The sequence below is a fragment of the Hippocampus guttulatus genome, chromosome 11 (assembly GCF_054856545.1).
Source record: "Hippocampus guttulatus isolate MCC_2025c chromosome 11, RoL_Hgut_1.0, whole genome shotgun sequence".
NCBI lineage: Eukaryota > Metazoa > Chordata > Actinopteri > Syngnathiformes > Syngnathidae > Hippocampus > Hippocampus guttulatus.
The window spans coordinates 15481593-15499132 of NC_141271.1; the positions used below are offsets into that span (position 1 = coordinate 15481593).

The 17540-nt window shown below is 42.5% G+C and overlaps 1 protein-coding gene and 1 long non-coding RNA gene across 7 annotated transcripts; both read right to left on the reverse strand.

Moving 5' to 3' along the window:
- Positions 1–582: 582 nt before the first annotated feature.
- On the reverse strand, positions 583–14951 carry LOC147198310 (uncharacterized). Of its 6 annotated transcripts, none has more exons than XM_086123881.1 (23): positions 14778–14951; positions 13764–13855; positions 12020–12135; positions 10739–10969; positions 10378–10484; positions 8852–8958; positions 7631–7931; positions 7040–7209; positions 5990–6121; positions 5853–5886; positions 5682–5736; positions 5515–5582; positions 4967–5433; positions 4569–4696; positions 4293–4409; positions 4091–4207; positions 3919–4014; positions 3531–3724; positions 3416–3450; positions 3220–3263; positions 3063–3131; positions 2824–2974; positions 583–2373 (listed from the first exon to the last, which is right to left on the reverse strand). In XM_086123881.1, exons 2-23 carry the CDS (start codon positions 13821–13823, stop codon positions 2242–2244), a joined length of 2931 nt encoding a protein of 976 aa, XP_085980007.1. In that variant the 5' UTR covers positions 13824–13855; positions 14778–14951; the 3' UTR covers positions 583–2241. The 6 variants fall into 6 exon arrangements, with proteins under 6 accessions (XP_085980007.1, XP_085980009.1, XP_085980005.1 ...); XM_086123883.1 differs by lacking the exon at positions 14778–14951 and adding exons at positions 12566–12732; positions 12830–12993 and having other exon boundaries at positions 5515–5736; positions 13764–13779; XM_086123879.1 differs by having other exon boundaries at positions 5515–5736.
- Positions 14952–15930: 979 nt separating this feature from the next.
- Positions 15931–17123, reverse strand: LOC147198311 (uncharacterized). Its single transcript, XR_015102339.1, has 3 exons — positions 16974–17123; positions 16512–16601; positions 15931–16221 (listed from the first exon to the last, which is right to left on the reverse strand). It is a non-coding gene; the product is annotated as an uncharacterized LOC147198311 (long non-coding RNA).
- Between the last annotated feature and the right edge of the window lie 417 nt (positions 17124–17540).

The following is a 17540-nucleotide window of genomic DNA, read 5'->3' on the forward strand; positions in this document are numbered from 1 at the left end:
CGGTTAACAATCAACTGTCACCTCCTCCCGACACACCACCCGATTTTTTTTTTCCTTTTTGATTGAAATTAGCTTTCAGAGCCATAATATGATTGATCAGTTTTGCCCAGAGTCATTGATCAAGGAGTCAGTGTCGAGCTGTAATATTCATTAGGCGTGCTTTGTTCAAGCAGGCCTGGCGACTACGTGCAGATTCCTGCACAACTGATTCAGCTGTTTCTAAATTGTAATCTCTGATGAAGAGCAGACGGGAACAATGACCCAAGCAACTTTAGCCACGTGGGCCGTGACAGCTACGTGGCACATCGCCACCCTGGGAATAATGTCGAGTCACACCGAGACAAGAAACAAACATCTAAAGCTAACGGTGTAAACCTTTGAATGGATTACAATGTCTGGCATTGTAATCGAAACAATTATTTTGTCTAGATAAACGACGGTAACCTGTAGAGCAAACAGCAACGAGCACGAAGCTACCTTTATGAATGTAAAAAGGGACATTTGTGATGTTTGTTTGTTAAAGGGGACGAAAGCAAGAGGAATGAGGAGGATGCAGTCAACTCTACAGAGTTGTATTAGAGCTGTCGTAGAAATGTTATTTAATAGTATTTCTCAAAACATGTACTTAACGTTTCCTGCGTTGACACTATTTCTCATAACTTAACCTTTTTTTATTCTTAAAATTCAACGCTTTATTTTTTTTTTAAATAATCCCGTGTTCTGTCAAAAACTAGATCTTTCTGTAAAACAACAAAGCACAGCCTTTCTCTTAAAAAAAAAATCATAAATAAAAACTTTTTCCTAAAGTAAATTTCCTAATTTGGCACCTTTTTTTCCCCCACTAATAGGCCTTAACACTGAAAATCACGTGACCAAACAGGAAAACAGGATGGCACACTTCCTGTTTGTGTGCATTAACTAGGGGCACGATTGTTTGAGCCAGCTCGACCAGGGGTGCCCAATTTTTTTTGGACAGAAGATCTACTTTTCGATCAACCAACCTCCCACGATCGACCCGTTACCGCGCACGCTCGCATACGCACGCATTTACACACGCATGCCACGATGAGTAACATTCTGACACGGAGGCACACAACGCACTTAACTATCGTAGCTCACGCGTACCGTTCGCGTACCGTTTTAAAATGCTTCTCTCGGCCCTCCACATTCCCATTCTTTGCCCGTGCCCTCAGTGAATTGTACATGAAACAAACTCTGAATGAGAATAATGATAACGATAAAAGCTATGTCGCAACAGCTCTGATCACAAGCGGCAACTGCAGACTGCTGAGCGCTAACAACTTCCGGTGCCGCAGGTCACGCGCCACCGTAGGTTAAAGATGACCTGCTTTATTTTCTTTATTTAATAATTTTTGTGAAAGTGAGACTGATAGGATGATTAGGGTGCAGTGTGCATCAGCACAAAATATATATTACTAACATGCACAGAGACACACAAATGTTTTTTTTTCCTCTACACCCCTCGCAATCGATTTGGAACCAGTCCGCGAGCTACCGGTCGATTGCGATCGACGTAATGGGCACCCCTGAGCTCGACTATTGTTCTTATCGCTTGTGTCAAAGGTTAAATAAATATACATAATTAATTTGTACATACAGATGTAGTAGTATGTGTAAACACAAATAAAGCCTAAACATTGTATATGGTCATCTTTGGTAGCTGCTGAAGACAACTTCTATAGAACAGTAGACATTAAATACGGCCCCAACGGCTTGAACCGGTAGGAAGCCCTTTGTCCTGGTTTGCCCAATGCCGACTTTTTCTGCCGATAACCCCTATCACACAATTTCTTTTTCAGTCGGTCCTCCAGCATTGAAATGAAGGACATGGTCAGAATCAATGAATTCCAATTAGAACAATTTTTATCTAACACAAATTCATTTTTCATATTGTTAACAACTCGGGACACATATTTTTTGACCGGTGAATTTGTGTAGAGATTAAATAAAGCTCATCATATTTATCAAAAATAACGTGTCAACAATAATAATACTGTATAACATTCTATTTAAAAACAAACAAAAAAAAAACTCTCAAGTGAAAAAAAAAAAAAGACAAAAGGCAATTCATTCCAGTTAAAAAGTAGCTGTCCGTCGGCTGCGTCATCGTTTTGGGCGACCGAGCAAGGGTCCGCGATTCGGAAGAGTTCAGGCTGAAACGATTCGCTCAGTATGAGCGATACAGATTCCTGGGTGGGCCGTGTCATTGTCGCGGGACCCTCAGTTTTTGCTCATCTGCTGTCGGTACAAGTGCAATACCAGATCGCGGATTTCGTCCCGCTTCTTGCGCACCTGTCGCCGTGGAAACCAGCGTTGCAGGTGTAGAGGCAGATCAAAATGTACCACAGGGTCCTGGAAGAACAAACACACAAATCTTTTTTTGAATCCATTACCCAATTGATTATTCCATCCATTACTTGAGTAATAATTGTCCTGACGAGGATTACAGTGATCCCTCAAAGCTTTTTATTTTGTTTTGGTTTATTTATTTTTTTTACGTTTTGGTCTTATTCTGATGTCAATGTTATTTTGTTTATACATTTTTAAATCAGTAAAGCTGAGTTGGTTTGAAAATAAATGCCAATGAAAAAAATAGATTTTTTTTTGTTTTTATCAAGGGTTATATTTCATAAGAAAGAATAGTCATTGTTACTGTATTGAAATGCAACAAAATTGCCTTTATTGTATCGAATTTGATTGTTCAAAAACAGTGATATATCGATACATATCAAAATCGCTCCAATAACAGATTGTTATACCCCGCGTTGATACGGAATGACAAAAAATGAAGGCGTTTAGTACCTTGAGGAAACTTTCCACATACTGCAGTAGGTAGAGACCACAGTCGCTGCTGTTGTCCTGCAGAGGAACCTGACAATGGGAGCTTGTCATCTGGTCGGGACCAAAGTCTCGTGTCGAGCCGCGTCGTGCTTCCCATTCCGACTGCAGGTACCTGATAGGGTGAAACCACCATGGGGTGAGCGCTTTGCTACAACACACACACGAAAGCAGGCACAAGCCTACGAAGACGGCTTACTCACTCTCGCAACACTTTAAAAATACGCTCGTGAAGAGACAATTTGAGGGAGTCCATGATGAGAATGCAAGGCCTAAAGAAAAAAAAAAGCGATTCACTAAAATAGCAGCAGGAAAAGAAGTGCTCAAGTGGAGTAAGGCGGCCATTTTTTGTCCACTCACCTCTTTGAAACAAGCTTTCTATGGCAAGTTTTCACTGTGCAGTTCTATTAGGGAAGCAACAATAAGACATAAATATTGGAGGGATAGACAAGCTGAATCACTTCCTCAATGAGCGACATCCGCTCTAATACATACTTGTGACACTATATAGCGTGGAAGCGTGGTATAAAGAAATAAATGATTGATTCTGACTCACCACTTTACTATGAGAGGGTTGAGTGGGCTCTTTTGCTAAAACACATAAAATAAACGTGATGATTTGCATTCCTTCCGGTAAAACAGATGATTGTGTATCAATTCATGTAACAGACCAGATGCCGTGTCCACACTCTCGCTGCGGTTCAGCTTCAGTGGTGTCGTCATGGCGTCATTTGAGTTTTCGGAGCCTTCGGTTTCCTCTTGCTCGGGTGACTCGTCCTTCCCATTGTGGCTACTTTCTGTCCAGGGCTCCAACCTGGACTCCTCCAATCCAGGAAAGCAGATGACCACCAGATACCAGTGAGCCCTTAAAATAAGAACATGAGAACTATTTTGACTTTTATTGTAATATTACAACTATTCTTTAAAAGTGGCAAAGAAAAATCCTAAAATATCACTTGATTAAAATAACGTTATATTTCGATTGTTTACTTTCACGGCAATTTTATTTTAGTCATTTATGAATTTTCTCTACCATGTTTAGCGTTAGGGTTAACTTACTCCTGGTTGACGGGAACAAATAGGAAGTCCTTTTTGAAGATGTCTACGTGGCGTGTCCACGTCTTCACTCTCTGGTGCCGCTTCTGCCTCTGACAGCTAAATGTTAAAAAACAAAAATGGATCAACATTAGTTGTCCCAAATCTTTTTTCTTATTGAGATGAAATGACTCACGATTCCGTGGCACTGCCTTCGCTGGCATTGTCTCTGCGAGTGAGCTGCTTGTAGAAGAAACTGCTGAAAATGTGCGAGCGCTCGACAACATCCTGCAGCGAGTTCTGGAGGAGGTATCTGAGTCGAGAGCACACGCGTTACACTCCAAATGAGCAAAGCGCACCAAGTGAAGGTGTTGGATTACTGTCGTCGTCACACTCACTTGAGGTAAAAGTCGATGATGACGTCATTGAGGTACTGGCCGCTGTCGAGACACTGCAGGTCTTCCATTGTCACTGTGATTCCACCTTTGAGCGGAGGTGGAGGAAACTGGATCAACCTAAAAACAAGCGGAAGAAAGAGCAGATCAGCAAAAATTAGGTGGGCAAAAAAAGTGATGTCATAAAACCCCAGGAGTCGGGGAACTTTATCATCATAACATCAATGGAATGAAAGTAGTGATGTCATGAAAGAAAAAGGTGACATTTCTCGGACTTACCGGTGGGCCAGGCCCTGATGTTTGTATTTAACCCAAGTGGAGTCAGGTTGACACATGGTCACTGTGTATGCTCCCGTAGTTCTACGCCGACACAGTGTGTACAAAGGGGTGCCTGCCATTTTGTCCTCCTGTAACACAACAGGAGTATGTGATCATTCACTGCAAATTTCTTGACTACTCCTTGGGAGACTCGTTTCCACCACTAGATTATTGGCCAGTACGACTCCACACTTCTAATACGTTTTTTTTGTGACTCGACAGGTGCTGTTGTTTTGCTTAGCAGCAGTGTCAAAGCAGACTTCTTTAATGTATGTGAGAATATTTGCATCTATGCACTGAGCTAGCGACTGCTGATTGTAATTGGACGTGGTGTATCAATCATATCAATTTCAGGTAACCTCTTGATTCTTCTGCTCTTCATCCGGACTGTGTTGATTTCCAAGATCCACCTCTGTATCCTGCTCCTGCGTGAGAGTCGTTTCAAGCTCTTGCTCAAGGAAGGTCTGCATCTCGTCCATGTTCAGCAACAGTGAATTCTTGGCCTCTTCTACTGTCTCCTTCTGCGCATCCACGTCCGAATCAGAGCATGAACTGCGTTGGTCCGATTCGGATGTAGAGGCGTCCGTGTCCAGGCCGAGCATCCGCAGCAACAGCGGGTCTCGGCCGCTTGATTTTATCAGCTCCAGGCTTTCATCCAATGAAAGACCTGGACTGGTGAAGTTCTTCAGATCAAGCGTATCGGCATGGCTTTCTTCATTTGCCAGACCGTTGAGACAGTCTAATTCCAAGAGAGACTGCAAAAGAGCCCCCTCCATGCCCAGCAGAGGGTCCTTGAGAGTCACCACGAGGAAGGGGCTTAGGCTTCCTATTGGAACAAAGAACCATCAGAAGCACGGAGGGTTGTTCTAGACAGGCAGGGATTGTGTCAACCTTTCAGATGCATTACCAGTGCTGGGCGGTGCACCATTTTGGGCACAAAGGAGGAGAAGATCCCGGTGCAAAGTCACAGCAGCACTTTGTGTCACACAAAACAAAAGGATGGTACAAGGCTCAGCACTGGAAGGCCAGCACAGGCCCCTCGATTCCAGGTCCTCCGACTCCCAAACGCTGTACCTCCTCAGATCCGCACGCTGCAAGGTCAACGTCGCATCCAGATGGTGGCTTGAGTCTAAGGACAGGTGGAAAGCAGAATTGTCTTCGAACAACTGTCTCACCATGATATACAGTATCGTATATGCAAGCTATTTTTGGAGGTGGTATGAAGGGACAGAACAAAAACATCACCTTTCAATGGTATGATGATCTTTTGGTTGACTACCTGTCGACGTAAAAAAATTTATTAATTTACATCCCGATCATCTGCTTATAAAAGTGATAATGTGTAGGTGTGTAGTGGGGGGGGGGGGGGTGACATCATTTACCATGAGGTATCCATTTGCTTCCCCTTGGTAACCTCCACAGAACATGGAGGTGAAGGCCACACCCAGGCAAGAGCGTTCGATTCTGGGTGTAGGAGAACATGACCCCGACTCGCCTACAACCACATGCAACACCTGAAAACATACATGATGAGTTACATACACAGCATAACACAAAGATTTTACATTTCGATCACGTGACCTATGAGTACACAAAGGGCTATTTTGAACAAAATCAATGGTCTTTTTTTTTCAAACTACAATGCCTATGCCTTTGTATGAGCCGTCAGACATTAGATTACACATTCAATACACTCTTGTGTATTGAGTGCAGATATTATGCCGAAATTCAATCTGATCCTTGATTTGCATTGTTGCAAAAGCTCCCCCTGCTGGACATATTAAAAAATACAAAACAAATCCAGCCTCCCTGACCTTGAAATCATATTTCTGCCCTTTTTAGTTTAAAAGCTACCATTTCATTAAAATCCAGGATTTGACCTTCACAGATTTCACAAAGACAATACTTTCAGAAATGAGTTTAAATTTATGTTAACCAGAGTTGTAGTCCTCAAACTATTGATGTTCGGTGGCATTTAAAATTGTTTACTCTTCATTTCTGAGGGAGTTGCAATTTGTAGTTCTAGTCAGCACAGCAGCATTCTGGACCAGAAATATTTTAACGAACTTAATTCATAGCAAATCAGAGCATGCAGGAGTACGACTAGAATATAATAAGCTTTCTCAAAAGATGTCTCCTTGGTGCTCTTCGGTGGAGGGAACATCGCAGGACATCAAAAAACAGGAGACCGAGGCACTTAAAGTAGTTCTGGATAAAAGGTCGTGATTTTAACATAACCAGTTGATTAAAAAAATGTTTTTTCCCTTTATATGCCTTTTTTAACTGGCCATATTGAAATAAAGGCCTTTTTATCCTGAACTACTTTGAGTGCCTCAGTGGTCTCCTGTTTTTTGAAAATCTTTATAACCAGTGGTCACACAAGGTGGCCTTTGGATATTTCAATGGAATACAGAGTGACATCTTGTGCCCACCTCAACTTTCTGCAAGTCAGGGCCATCGGGATCTTTGGACTCAATTTCCTGTAACAAATGTTGCTCACAGTCCTCGGCTCCTCTATCTTCTCGCGAGAACAGCGTACGAGCACGTCTGACTCTTCGATGAATAAAATCGTTGCTCTCTTCATCTTCACTGGACAGCACAACTGAAAGCAAATAAAGGTCAAAAAGACGATACGCTTCTCATCAAAAAAAGAAATTTTAATTGAAAAAAAAGTTGCAATATAGGTTCGCAGGCCCTGTGGTGACACGGAAGGAAAAGAAACCGACTTTCTACCTTTCATAAAATCTGCAAACAACCATCGTTTCCCACGTCAAATTCAAAACTGTGACTGATGGTATGACGCCTGAGGTAAATTATAAAAGTAAATACGGTAGTTGTATACGGTAAAATTCCCTCTGTCGCTGCTCCGGGTTAGCGATGCTTATATTACATGCGGGTAAGCTAAGAATGTGGGGATTGGTTGAGAAAACCGTTGGTAATGGAAGCCAAGTACACCAAATGCTTCTGCTGGCTGTAGATTGCCTGCCCTGGAAAGAAGCATCATTCTTCCTGTGTGCACTCACTTGGCTCTCCCGGCAGGGCTTGGGCAGGATCGTCCTGTGTGGGCAAGCGACTGCAACCGGGAGCTCCGATGACATCCTCCGATTCCAAATTGGGATTGGCGACTGCTCTACCAACCAGTCCCAGGGAGAACTGGTCTACGTTGCTGTCCGTGTTGTCCGCATCACAGTCTTCTCCGGGTTCAATCAGACTAACCGGGTTCAGTCCACCTTCCCCATAAGGGCGTACCACACTTTCTCGTTGTCGTTTCGGGCTGCTTGTTCCATTGCAGTTGGTCAATCTTCCTACAGTTTTTCTCCTTTTCTGTTCACAGATAGCATAGACAACCTTTGAGTGTCTGATTGTTACTCGAGGTTGGCATTGATTCATTTATCAATGAATAATGTCAATTTTGCAGACTGTTGATTCGCATTGCACTACCTGGTTGCGACCAGCAGGGGCACTTTTAATTCTCTTGCAAGTATCATATTTGCTCCAATAGTGGCCCCCGCTCTAAAGGCCTTTTCACACGACACTTGGTTTTCTTGGTGTGGGACAGCACGAAAGGACCGTGTAAGCTTGCCCATATTTGGAAGTGCCCGTTTGCAGTTGCCCAACCCATTTATTGTGTATACGAGTCTTGCAGTGCATGGCAGGTTCCTCCTATTGATAAAGCTTTTCCTTCACTGTGTGTTTTGATTGAGTCGGCAAGTAGACTGGGATTTGATGCCAACTACGGAGCTGCCAACCTATAGAAAATCACTTCCTTGACAATTTGCCCGAAAAGAGAAACCGTATACCTATGGATGAACTAGCCTTCATCTATTCTAATTTCAACTGTAGTCAACAAAGCAAATCTATCAAATCAGATGAATCAAAAATGTCAACTCTGCATTCTATTTTGCAAACAAACATAACATTGTCGATAGAGTGACGTTTAGTGCAATGTACTGAAAAACTGAATTAAGTGGCTGGGGAGAGGAGACTCTGGGCTTCCCTGCTTGTGCGGTTCGCCTCGCAACTCAAATCCCAGATAAGCGGAAGAAAATGGATGGATGCATTGACAATCACTAAATTGACACGGCTGTTCGCAGTCCAAATAGGAGAAGGCAATGTCAGGTAAATGCATGCAGACTATGCAACAGGTAGCATTACTCTACTCTACAATGATTGGAAATTTTGTCAAATGCGCAGTATACCCAATGGTTGCCATCATAAGGTTGGAATGTTTGGCGGCCACTCACCAGAAAATGTTTCTCTTGAGTCCCAATGTCCTTGATGGGAGTTGGGGAAAACTCATCAGCGTCTTCGGTATCGTCTGCGGGCTTCCAGCTCACTGACAAGCCGCAGTCTGTAGACCAAACACCACAAGTACTGACAACCTGATTGCCGCTAAGAACACTGTGTTGTCAAGAAAGTAGGACAGGAAAAATGCGCTACGTCATTGCAGATGTTTTTTGGCCAGGAAAAATAACGGCTTGGAGCATCGTTAAACCCTCACCGAACTTGTGATGGACTTGAAATAATAGCTCACCCGAGTGTTCTTTTAAAACTAATGAAGTATGATGCAATCAGAAGGTACTCATGTTTTGGGGGACTGCTGTTGATTTGAGGATTTATTTATGTGACATGGATCATTTTTGTTGGGGGGGGGGGGGGGGGGGGTTTGGGGGGGGGGGTTACAGTCCGAGGAGGACAGATTTGGAAGTGTGGATATGAATATTGGTGATGATTGGTCAAGGTTTACGGACACTTGGAAAGGTGAAGCATTTTTACACCTGCACAGTCAGTGGTGACAGCCCTCTGCAGGAGCCTCATTGGCTGCAGTGAGACAGGAAAGTCCAGAGCCCCCGTGGAGTGACAATGATGTCCGCATAATGAGCAAGAAGCCGTCTGACAGCTGAGCCCAAAGACCCACACGAACGTGAAAGGTAGCGTCGCAATTTAAGCAGGAAAGAGGCCACTACTTCACCATCCAAGTTTGAATCATTAAAATGTGTGCTGCAATTTACACTCATCTTGGATGGTCAATCCCAGTTAGTGCGAGTCGATTTTAACTCAAAAGGTTTCCTCACTTTCTCATCCTTCTGAAAAGCACTGTATGCGGGTTGGGCCCTTCTTTTCGGGGCGGTGCTACACCCGGCTCAAAAGCATCTGTTAAGCTTATTTACCGAAGTGTTTAAAATCCATACAGAAACAACACACTGCAGTCAGCTCAGTTCATAGATGCCCGTCATTGTTCTTCTTTGTCTCTCTGCTTCTCTCTTAAAGTGGCGTGCTAGATTCTTAAGGGCGTACTGCTGCTGTGGTGTTTGGCCCAATTTTCAACCCGTCAAAATGACGGACGGACTAAAATTTTTCCCGTAAACTCTTAAAAAAATCCGTCAATGATGGAAAATTGTCGGTTAATGTACCCTCTGCAGAAACAGAAATATAAAAGATGTAAATGTTTATACAGTCTTGTTTAACTTAGATTCCGTGACAAAAGACAGGCTTTAATTTGTTATCATAAATCACCCCTCCTCCTCCCGAGTACTCACAAATAAAATGTGAAATTTCGGGTTTGCTTCGGGCTCGGACTTGCAAATCAAGTTAACTGGTCGGGCTCGGGTCGAGCTTTAATACCTGCGGGCCGGGTCTGGTCGGGCTGGATTTTTTGGCCCGATCTTACCTCTACTCCACTCCCAATATACAGGTTAGCGCGAAATCACTCATTTATTGATAATAGTGTTTCGTAAGGTGCTAGTGTATAACTGTGTGCGTTACTGACCGACCACTCCGTAGTCCTCCCCATTTTCCGCAACAAGGACTGTCTGATCCATATCTTGGCTTTCTTCTTCGTTGTCAACGTGATGTAACCTCTTCCTGAACCCCAACCTGCAGGGACATAAAAAGTGAGTGAGGATTGCCCATTTTGGGAATTGGATCGTTTCAACCAAAAACGTGCCGCAAATGTCTGTCATCACAAAACGCTTTGACAGCATTTGAAAGGCTTACAAACATCACCAGAAGTTGCTGTACACTTAATACAGTAAACAGTTTATAGCAAAGCACGCAATCATGCAATTCTGATGACGATGATAAAGAATGACTTCGCGTGCAATCTGGTGTATAACAAGGAACAATGCTACCTTTGTAGGGATGAAGGGGTGCGCTTCTGGACACATTTGGGCATTGCACTCTTGTTCATGTCATTCCTGGGTGGCTTTTGGCCTTGACACTTGACGGCTTCTTTCTTGCATGGATTTCTCTCGCTCACCATTTGGGCTTGTTTGCTGCAAGCGCGACCGAGTCGCTTGTCCAAAAAAGCCTTGCCGACCTCAGTCTTTAACACATCGGTCAGCACCAGACAAAGCCTCCTCCTGCGAGACAAAAGAGAGGTATTATTCACCGACGTCTTTTACCTGGCAGTTTATACTAATTTATACTACCTTTTCAGAAGTCATAAGGGGGATGTGAAGGGCAGAGAGGTAGGCCATCAGCTGACATGGATAAAGCATTTGGTGTTCGTAAGACTGACTAAGGGGCTATGCTGCTGCTTCAGTGCCAACTAGAACAATGAGAGACCAAATGATTGCTCCTGGACTATCTTTGTATTGTAAAATTTATAATTAATTGATCAAACCAATTTCCTCACAGAAATACCTCTAAAAGTGGTCAAGAGGGGGGAAATAAGAGCCATATCTTGAAGGATAAAGTAACAAAGGCAATATGATCTTGAGTCTGAAAAAAAAAAACTCTAAAAATGCAGGAACAAAATACGGACACAAAGACACACCAACTTCTGAGGGAAGCCAAACAGGAAACAGATATGCAGTGGGGGCGCTTAGATTTACACAGCTTTTCATCAGTTGCGTACGGCTCAATCAAGTCGTCTCGTGGCAAAAATTAGACATCCTCCAAAGCTCCTATCCCACCCAGTGGCGAACATTTGCAAATGTTTGTCAAGGTAACAAATGTTGTGTTCTCATCAGGGTTCGTTCGAGGTTGCAAATGTTCACCAAACGCTCGCCAGACGTTTATCAGACGTTCGCCTGTAATTTATTTTATTTTTTTGTCCCAAGGGATTTTTGAACATGTTGAAAAGTTCCTTGCCAAAGGAAAAACACTAAAACTTGTGACCGAAATGTCAAAATGAGAAAAATTCTTCCAATAAAAGTAAAAAAAGATTTGTGTGTGCCTGTTTATGAGCTGTCAGGCCACTTTTGGGTTCATTTCTAGAAGTGTATCCGCAAATGTTTCACCTAATAAATCTGCTCAACTCATGAGCAACCTGCAGCGGTTTATATCACACAAATGGTATGCAATGCGTTGAATAGGTATTAGAAATAACAAACAAAGCACGTTTTATTTTTTCTTCTTTGCATCGGGACGTGGTTGCTAAGACAAACATCTGCTCGGTGTCGACTTACCGGGCCATCCCCAATTTGACCATAGCAGCATGATTGTGATCAAATGCCTTGGATCCCCGTTTGAGCTTTAAATCCGATTTTTGGAGTTTGCAACCAGGAACTGCAGCCCAGGACACCTGTCCACAAAAAACAACAACAATGAGCTCTCGATAATGATCAAGATTTGTCATGACAACCATATGACAACATTTGCTCTCTTAGGACAAACCCGGTACCTGTCTTTCTAACTGTCCATACTCATTTTGACACAATTGTTTGTTACCATCAGTGCATATAATTAGAAAAACCCGGGCTATGTGGCACACTGTACACGAGGGAGTTTCATTACTTTTAAATTGTTTTTTTACCGTGCACCGAAATACATCGCTAATAGATGCCGTGCCCCAATTAATGAATCAATACATGTTGTCCATTTGCTGCATGTCAAAGAAAAAAAAATGTTTTCTTCTCAAAAATCACACTGAAGCATTGTGTTTCGCGTGGGCTTCTTTACCACTCACACGACACCTGCACAGCTGACGGCGCTTCTGTCAAACTAGCACTTACAGTGACAAACTGAGCAGTCGTTTGCCATTTGACTGTCGTTGCTGGACAGCCTTGGCCGGGGTGCTGTGTTTTTTTGCGCCTGAAACGGGCAGCGTTTTTCACAGCCTCGTTTTGTTCAGCGGAAAGGTTGGTGCTGTTGGACAGTCTGCGGCTGGATGGATGGATGGCTTGTGGAGCAGACAATGAGAAGAATGGAGCATCAGCGCAGAGCGCCGATGGGTGTGTGGAACTGGGAGTCGCGGCTTGGAATTGAAGCGGATTTACATGGGACAGGAGATGTGAGCCGATCTCTTTTTTCGTCAATGGACGCAACAGCTTCTTGTTTGCTTTCAAATCTTAGCTTGTAGCAGACGTGTGCACATATTCAGCAGGACGTCCCTGATCCACTGGTGAAAGGACACTTCGATTCTCCCCTTTTTCATCTATAACTGCTTCAAACAACAAAGAGTATGCAGAAAAGTGGTTAAGATTGAATGACTGTCTTATGTGTTGTGTTGTATTATTTTGTTATTATGTTATTATGACTTCGAGATGGCCCCGCGAGAGTGGCTGCCTTTACAGCAGCTCCTATACTTTTTGTTCTTCTACTTTCTTCCTTTCATAACTTTGCTGCTGTAAATTGGGAATTTCTCCATTGTGAGACGAATAAAGGTTTTCTTATTATTATTATTAAAAACCAACATGCCGCAAGAGTGGCTGCCTTTACAGCAACTCCTATACTTTTTGTTCTTCTGCTTTTTTCCTTTCATAACTTTGCTGCTGTAAATTGGGAATTTCTCCATTGTGAGACGAAAAAAAGGTTCTTATTATTATTACTAAAAACCAACATGTCAATTGCCTTTCATGAGAGACAGAGCCCAGGATGCAAAACATAAATATCATATACATTTTAGATTTACGCCTGGGATGATATAACAATAACTTATATCAGGGGTGCCCAAACCACGGTCCGCCATCCATTTCTCAGCGGCCCGTGACATGACCAATGACTATATAATACTAAAAATGGCATTTGACATGGGCCACAATATTAAGTCAAAAAAGGTGAAGGTGGGCAGAGTGAGAAGGGAGGGTGAACTGTAGAACTAGTGTAGATAAATGGACTTAATAAATTCAATGTTTTTCAAGTGATTGCAGAATAGGACAGTTCTGCCTTGAGAGAGGAGACTGCCAATGTCCACAGCTGAATCCCACTTACCAACTTATTCCTCTCAACTGTAAATGGAAGCGCCATTATGGCTTGCTGCGTGTCCATCATGACTGCCAAACGAGTAAGGCACAGCAGCAATACTAGGACACAGAAAACAACATGTCAGTGACGACAAGCCTGAGGGGGGAAAAGGGACCCAAGAAGCAAAGTGACAGTGACAACAGACTGCCATTACTCATGACGCTATTTTCATGTGATCCCATCACACACGTTGGTTTGCACCCCTCTCAGAAAAAAATGGTTGGAATGTGTTTTCTGGCTCTATTTTTAGATACAATGTACAGGGGAATTCCCTCTGTTGCCTTGGTTTTTTTCAATGTGATAATTTTCATGCAGTTTCAAGTTTATCGCAGGCACAGTGTGATAATTCAATTTTGACCACCCAAAAAGTGTTCTCGCTGGCACATTTGTATCATCCTATTCCACCTAATTTTGAGGGATTTGGGGACATGCTGACCAAGTTGCATCCAATTGATACAATGCTGTAGAAAATGATATGGTGCCAGCTTTTAGCTTCTTTTTTAATCGCCGAACTGTGAATAGGGAGAGACGCAGGGAATCAATCCATCAGCCAGCGATTGTGTGCATGTTGTTGTTTTCATCAAATCAAGACAAAGGCGTAATGTTTAGAACTGACCTCGCGCGGACTTGATTGTATCTTGACCAGCTCATATAGAGGCTTTGAGTTCCTCGCGTGACACCAATAACAATATGTGTACTGTTTTACTATTTGTTTAGTTTAACCACGCAGCTTAGACTAGGGTTATTTAAAAGTGGCCATTCGGGGGTGCAAAATAATATAATAATAATAATAATAATACATATTATTTATAAGCGCCTTTCAAGACACCCAAAATGTCACATTATTTTTGTCTTTTCGTCTCAGAAGCTACATTTCGAATGAAAATCGCGGTTAGCCACGCCAGGGCACAAAGCTAGCAGTGCAGCGAGGTCAGCTCACTCAAACAAAGATGCCCAAGACCGGAGAGAGCGAAATGTTACCATGTTCCGTAGTTTCGTTTTCGCGTTACGAGCTATTGGAGACGTGCAGATAGACTTCTGAGAGGGAGCACTTCACTCCAAAGCAACGCGCAAAAATGATATATTGAGGCATTAGAGGCACGGACTGAACGGCTATTCACACACAGAGAGGGCTCTCCAGTTCTGGATCACCACATCCGGGTTACGTCGGAAACTACAACACGAAAAAAAAAACGATTTTCTATCAGCCACTTGCAGACCTCATCTGCGCATGCGTGAGAAACAAGCGTCAAAAAAGAAGCTACCAAATACGCGGTTTTGTATGACACAATAGAGGTGTGTGACACTGTCCACTTTAAAGCTTGCAGGCATTGATTAAAAGGCTTTTAGCCTTGAATGACGAAATGACAGGTGCACTCTGTGCCATGTTTAACCGCTGTGGAAAAAAAACCCACCATTGCAAAGCATCGTAAATCTCCGTTCATTCTTCACAATTTCCCAACAGAAAAAGATTAAGACTGACGAAAAGGATGGACTAAAATTGAAAATTGTACATTTTCTGAACACATTTATATTGTCAATATCTTGAAAGCGAGCTATACCAGGGCTATAGCCCGATCAGAAACATGTGTAGCTCCAGTTAAGCCCATCCAGCATTTTATTTGATATTCTAAAATAATGTCCGTTCCAATATTTTTGTTCTCTTGAAGAACAAAAGGTGCTCTCTCCTGAGTTGTTTAACAAATTGAGATGTAAATACCATTAAATAAAAGCTGAAATCCGCAGCTTTTGTCTCATTCATCATTTGATCTGAAACTCAAATGTCTGCGGTAAAGAACCTGACTTTATACTTTTGACTGGACTAGACAAGTAAATTAAGAAACATGTAGAACAAAATAAAACGTGTCAATCAAGGTAACACTGCACTTTAATCTCATATTTAACGATATTTATTCACCAATTTTCTGGGAGAAATAGTTTGTAGTGTCCATTTTGGCTCTGGTTACCCAATCGATAATTCTTTCCCTATGGAAAATTGATATGTGATCGAGTTGGCAAATCCAGGTCCAGAAAGTAGAAACCCTGCCACAGTTTTGCATTAGTCGACCATAGGAGCTCACATGCTGAAAAAGTCCCTGCATTTTTGCTGTACATCATGCAATGACACAGCGGCTTAATTTCAAGCATTTATTGATATTATCATTGCAAAACACATCAGACCTGCTCAGCCTCTTTGAAGAGGTTTGTGAGTTGAGTCTTCATACGCTGCAGCAGACATTATCAACATTTTACAACAGGATTCAAATAAATGTTTTAAGAGGAGCACAGTTTTAACATCAAGAGTCATATTTATGCACAGTCAAAGGTGTTCTGGAGGCCACTTCCCCGTTGATGGCCTCATCGTTTTCAGATGCCATTATGGCCTCCGGTGGCTCTCTGAGCGCTCCTGCAGCTCTCTTTTCAGCTGAGTAGAACAGAAGGAAATAGAAACTCAAACACCTTCATTTTGAGTATGGTGGACATGTTTCGTGGCAAACGAGTTGATCCTCCAAAGTCAAACACAATCAGTTATTCTCTAACAATTTTGCTTTTGACGCAAGTGGCCTATTCGATGGAACACATCAGTGCGTCGCCATATTTGATATGGCCATCGAATTTGTCATAAAATTGGCAAATTATAATCTTAAAATTACAATTTGACAGACAGACAGACAGATAGACAGATAGATAGATAGATGACTGTGCACATCTTACCGATAGCACTACATGGCGTCACAATGGGCTCTTCCACTTGCTCTCTCTTAGTAATGGCCGCCCGGATCTTCCTGACGGCGTATACGCTCGCTGTCATGCAAAACACTATTATTTGTCGCAGTACCATTATATTTCACATATTAAGGACACGTGTTCTTATTACATCAGAGTCGTACCCGACCTTTAAGTGATAAGTCTTAGTTTCTAATTAAGTAAGAATCGTGTGACAACTTCCTAGGTCACATTGAAAACATCATTGATGGACAACATAAAATCATAACTTATACACTAGTACCATAGTGTGTACAATACTGTATTAATTAGACTGTCAAACACATCAGCGTTAAAAAAACAACGATGAATGGTTATGTACGTCGAGACGTAGACTGGTTTGTTCACAACACTACGTCGTTAAATGGTAGGCTAAACTTAAGACACATGATTAAAACAACTCAAATTTACCTTTTATAATCAGTCAGACCATGTTTGCAGCTTCTACTTATTCGATCTTTTTGAGGTTTTTCCGCCCTTCGCGAAGAGTAAACAAACAGCACTCCCGGAAATGTTGCACAAACTCACAACCAATTAAGGACGCTGGAAAACAATAAAGGCGGGACTTCAGGTGCCAGTTACACTCTAATTGGCTCAGAGATGACGTTATGTAAAACGTAACTGAGTGACCCGAGAAATGGCCATAAATTGAGAGCTCGCTGCTCGTCATTTATTTCGTCATGATTCATGTTGACGTATGAATCTTGATAAACGCCAATTGAATTATGGTGCCTGTTTGTTTAGTTTCGTTTAACATTGTTTTTACGATACTTTTTGCTTGGCAACCATATTCATTCAATACACGTTTTGCGACGCTATTTTTTCAAAATTTTGGAGCAGCGTCGGCGAATGCGTGCAGTAACGTACAGGAGCGTGTACTCTGCATGCTTTGACCCACATGTTGGCGGCGGCGCGGCGAATCAAAAGACGAAGGATCACGTATTCACTTCGGGCTAATACTGTATGTCCTTCAATGCC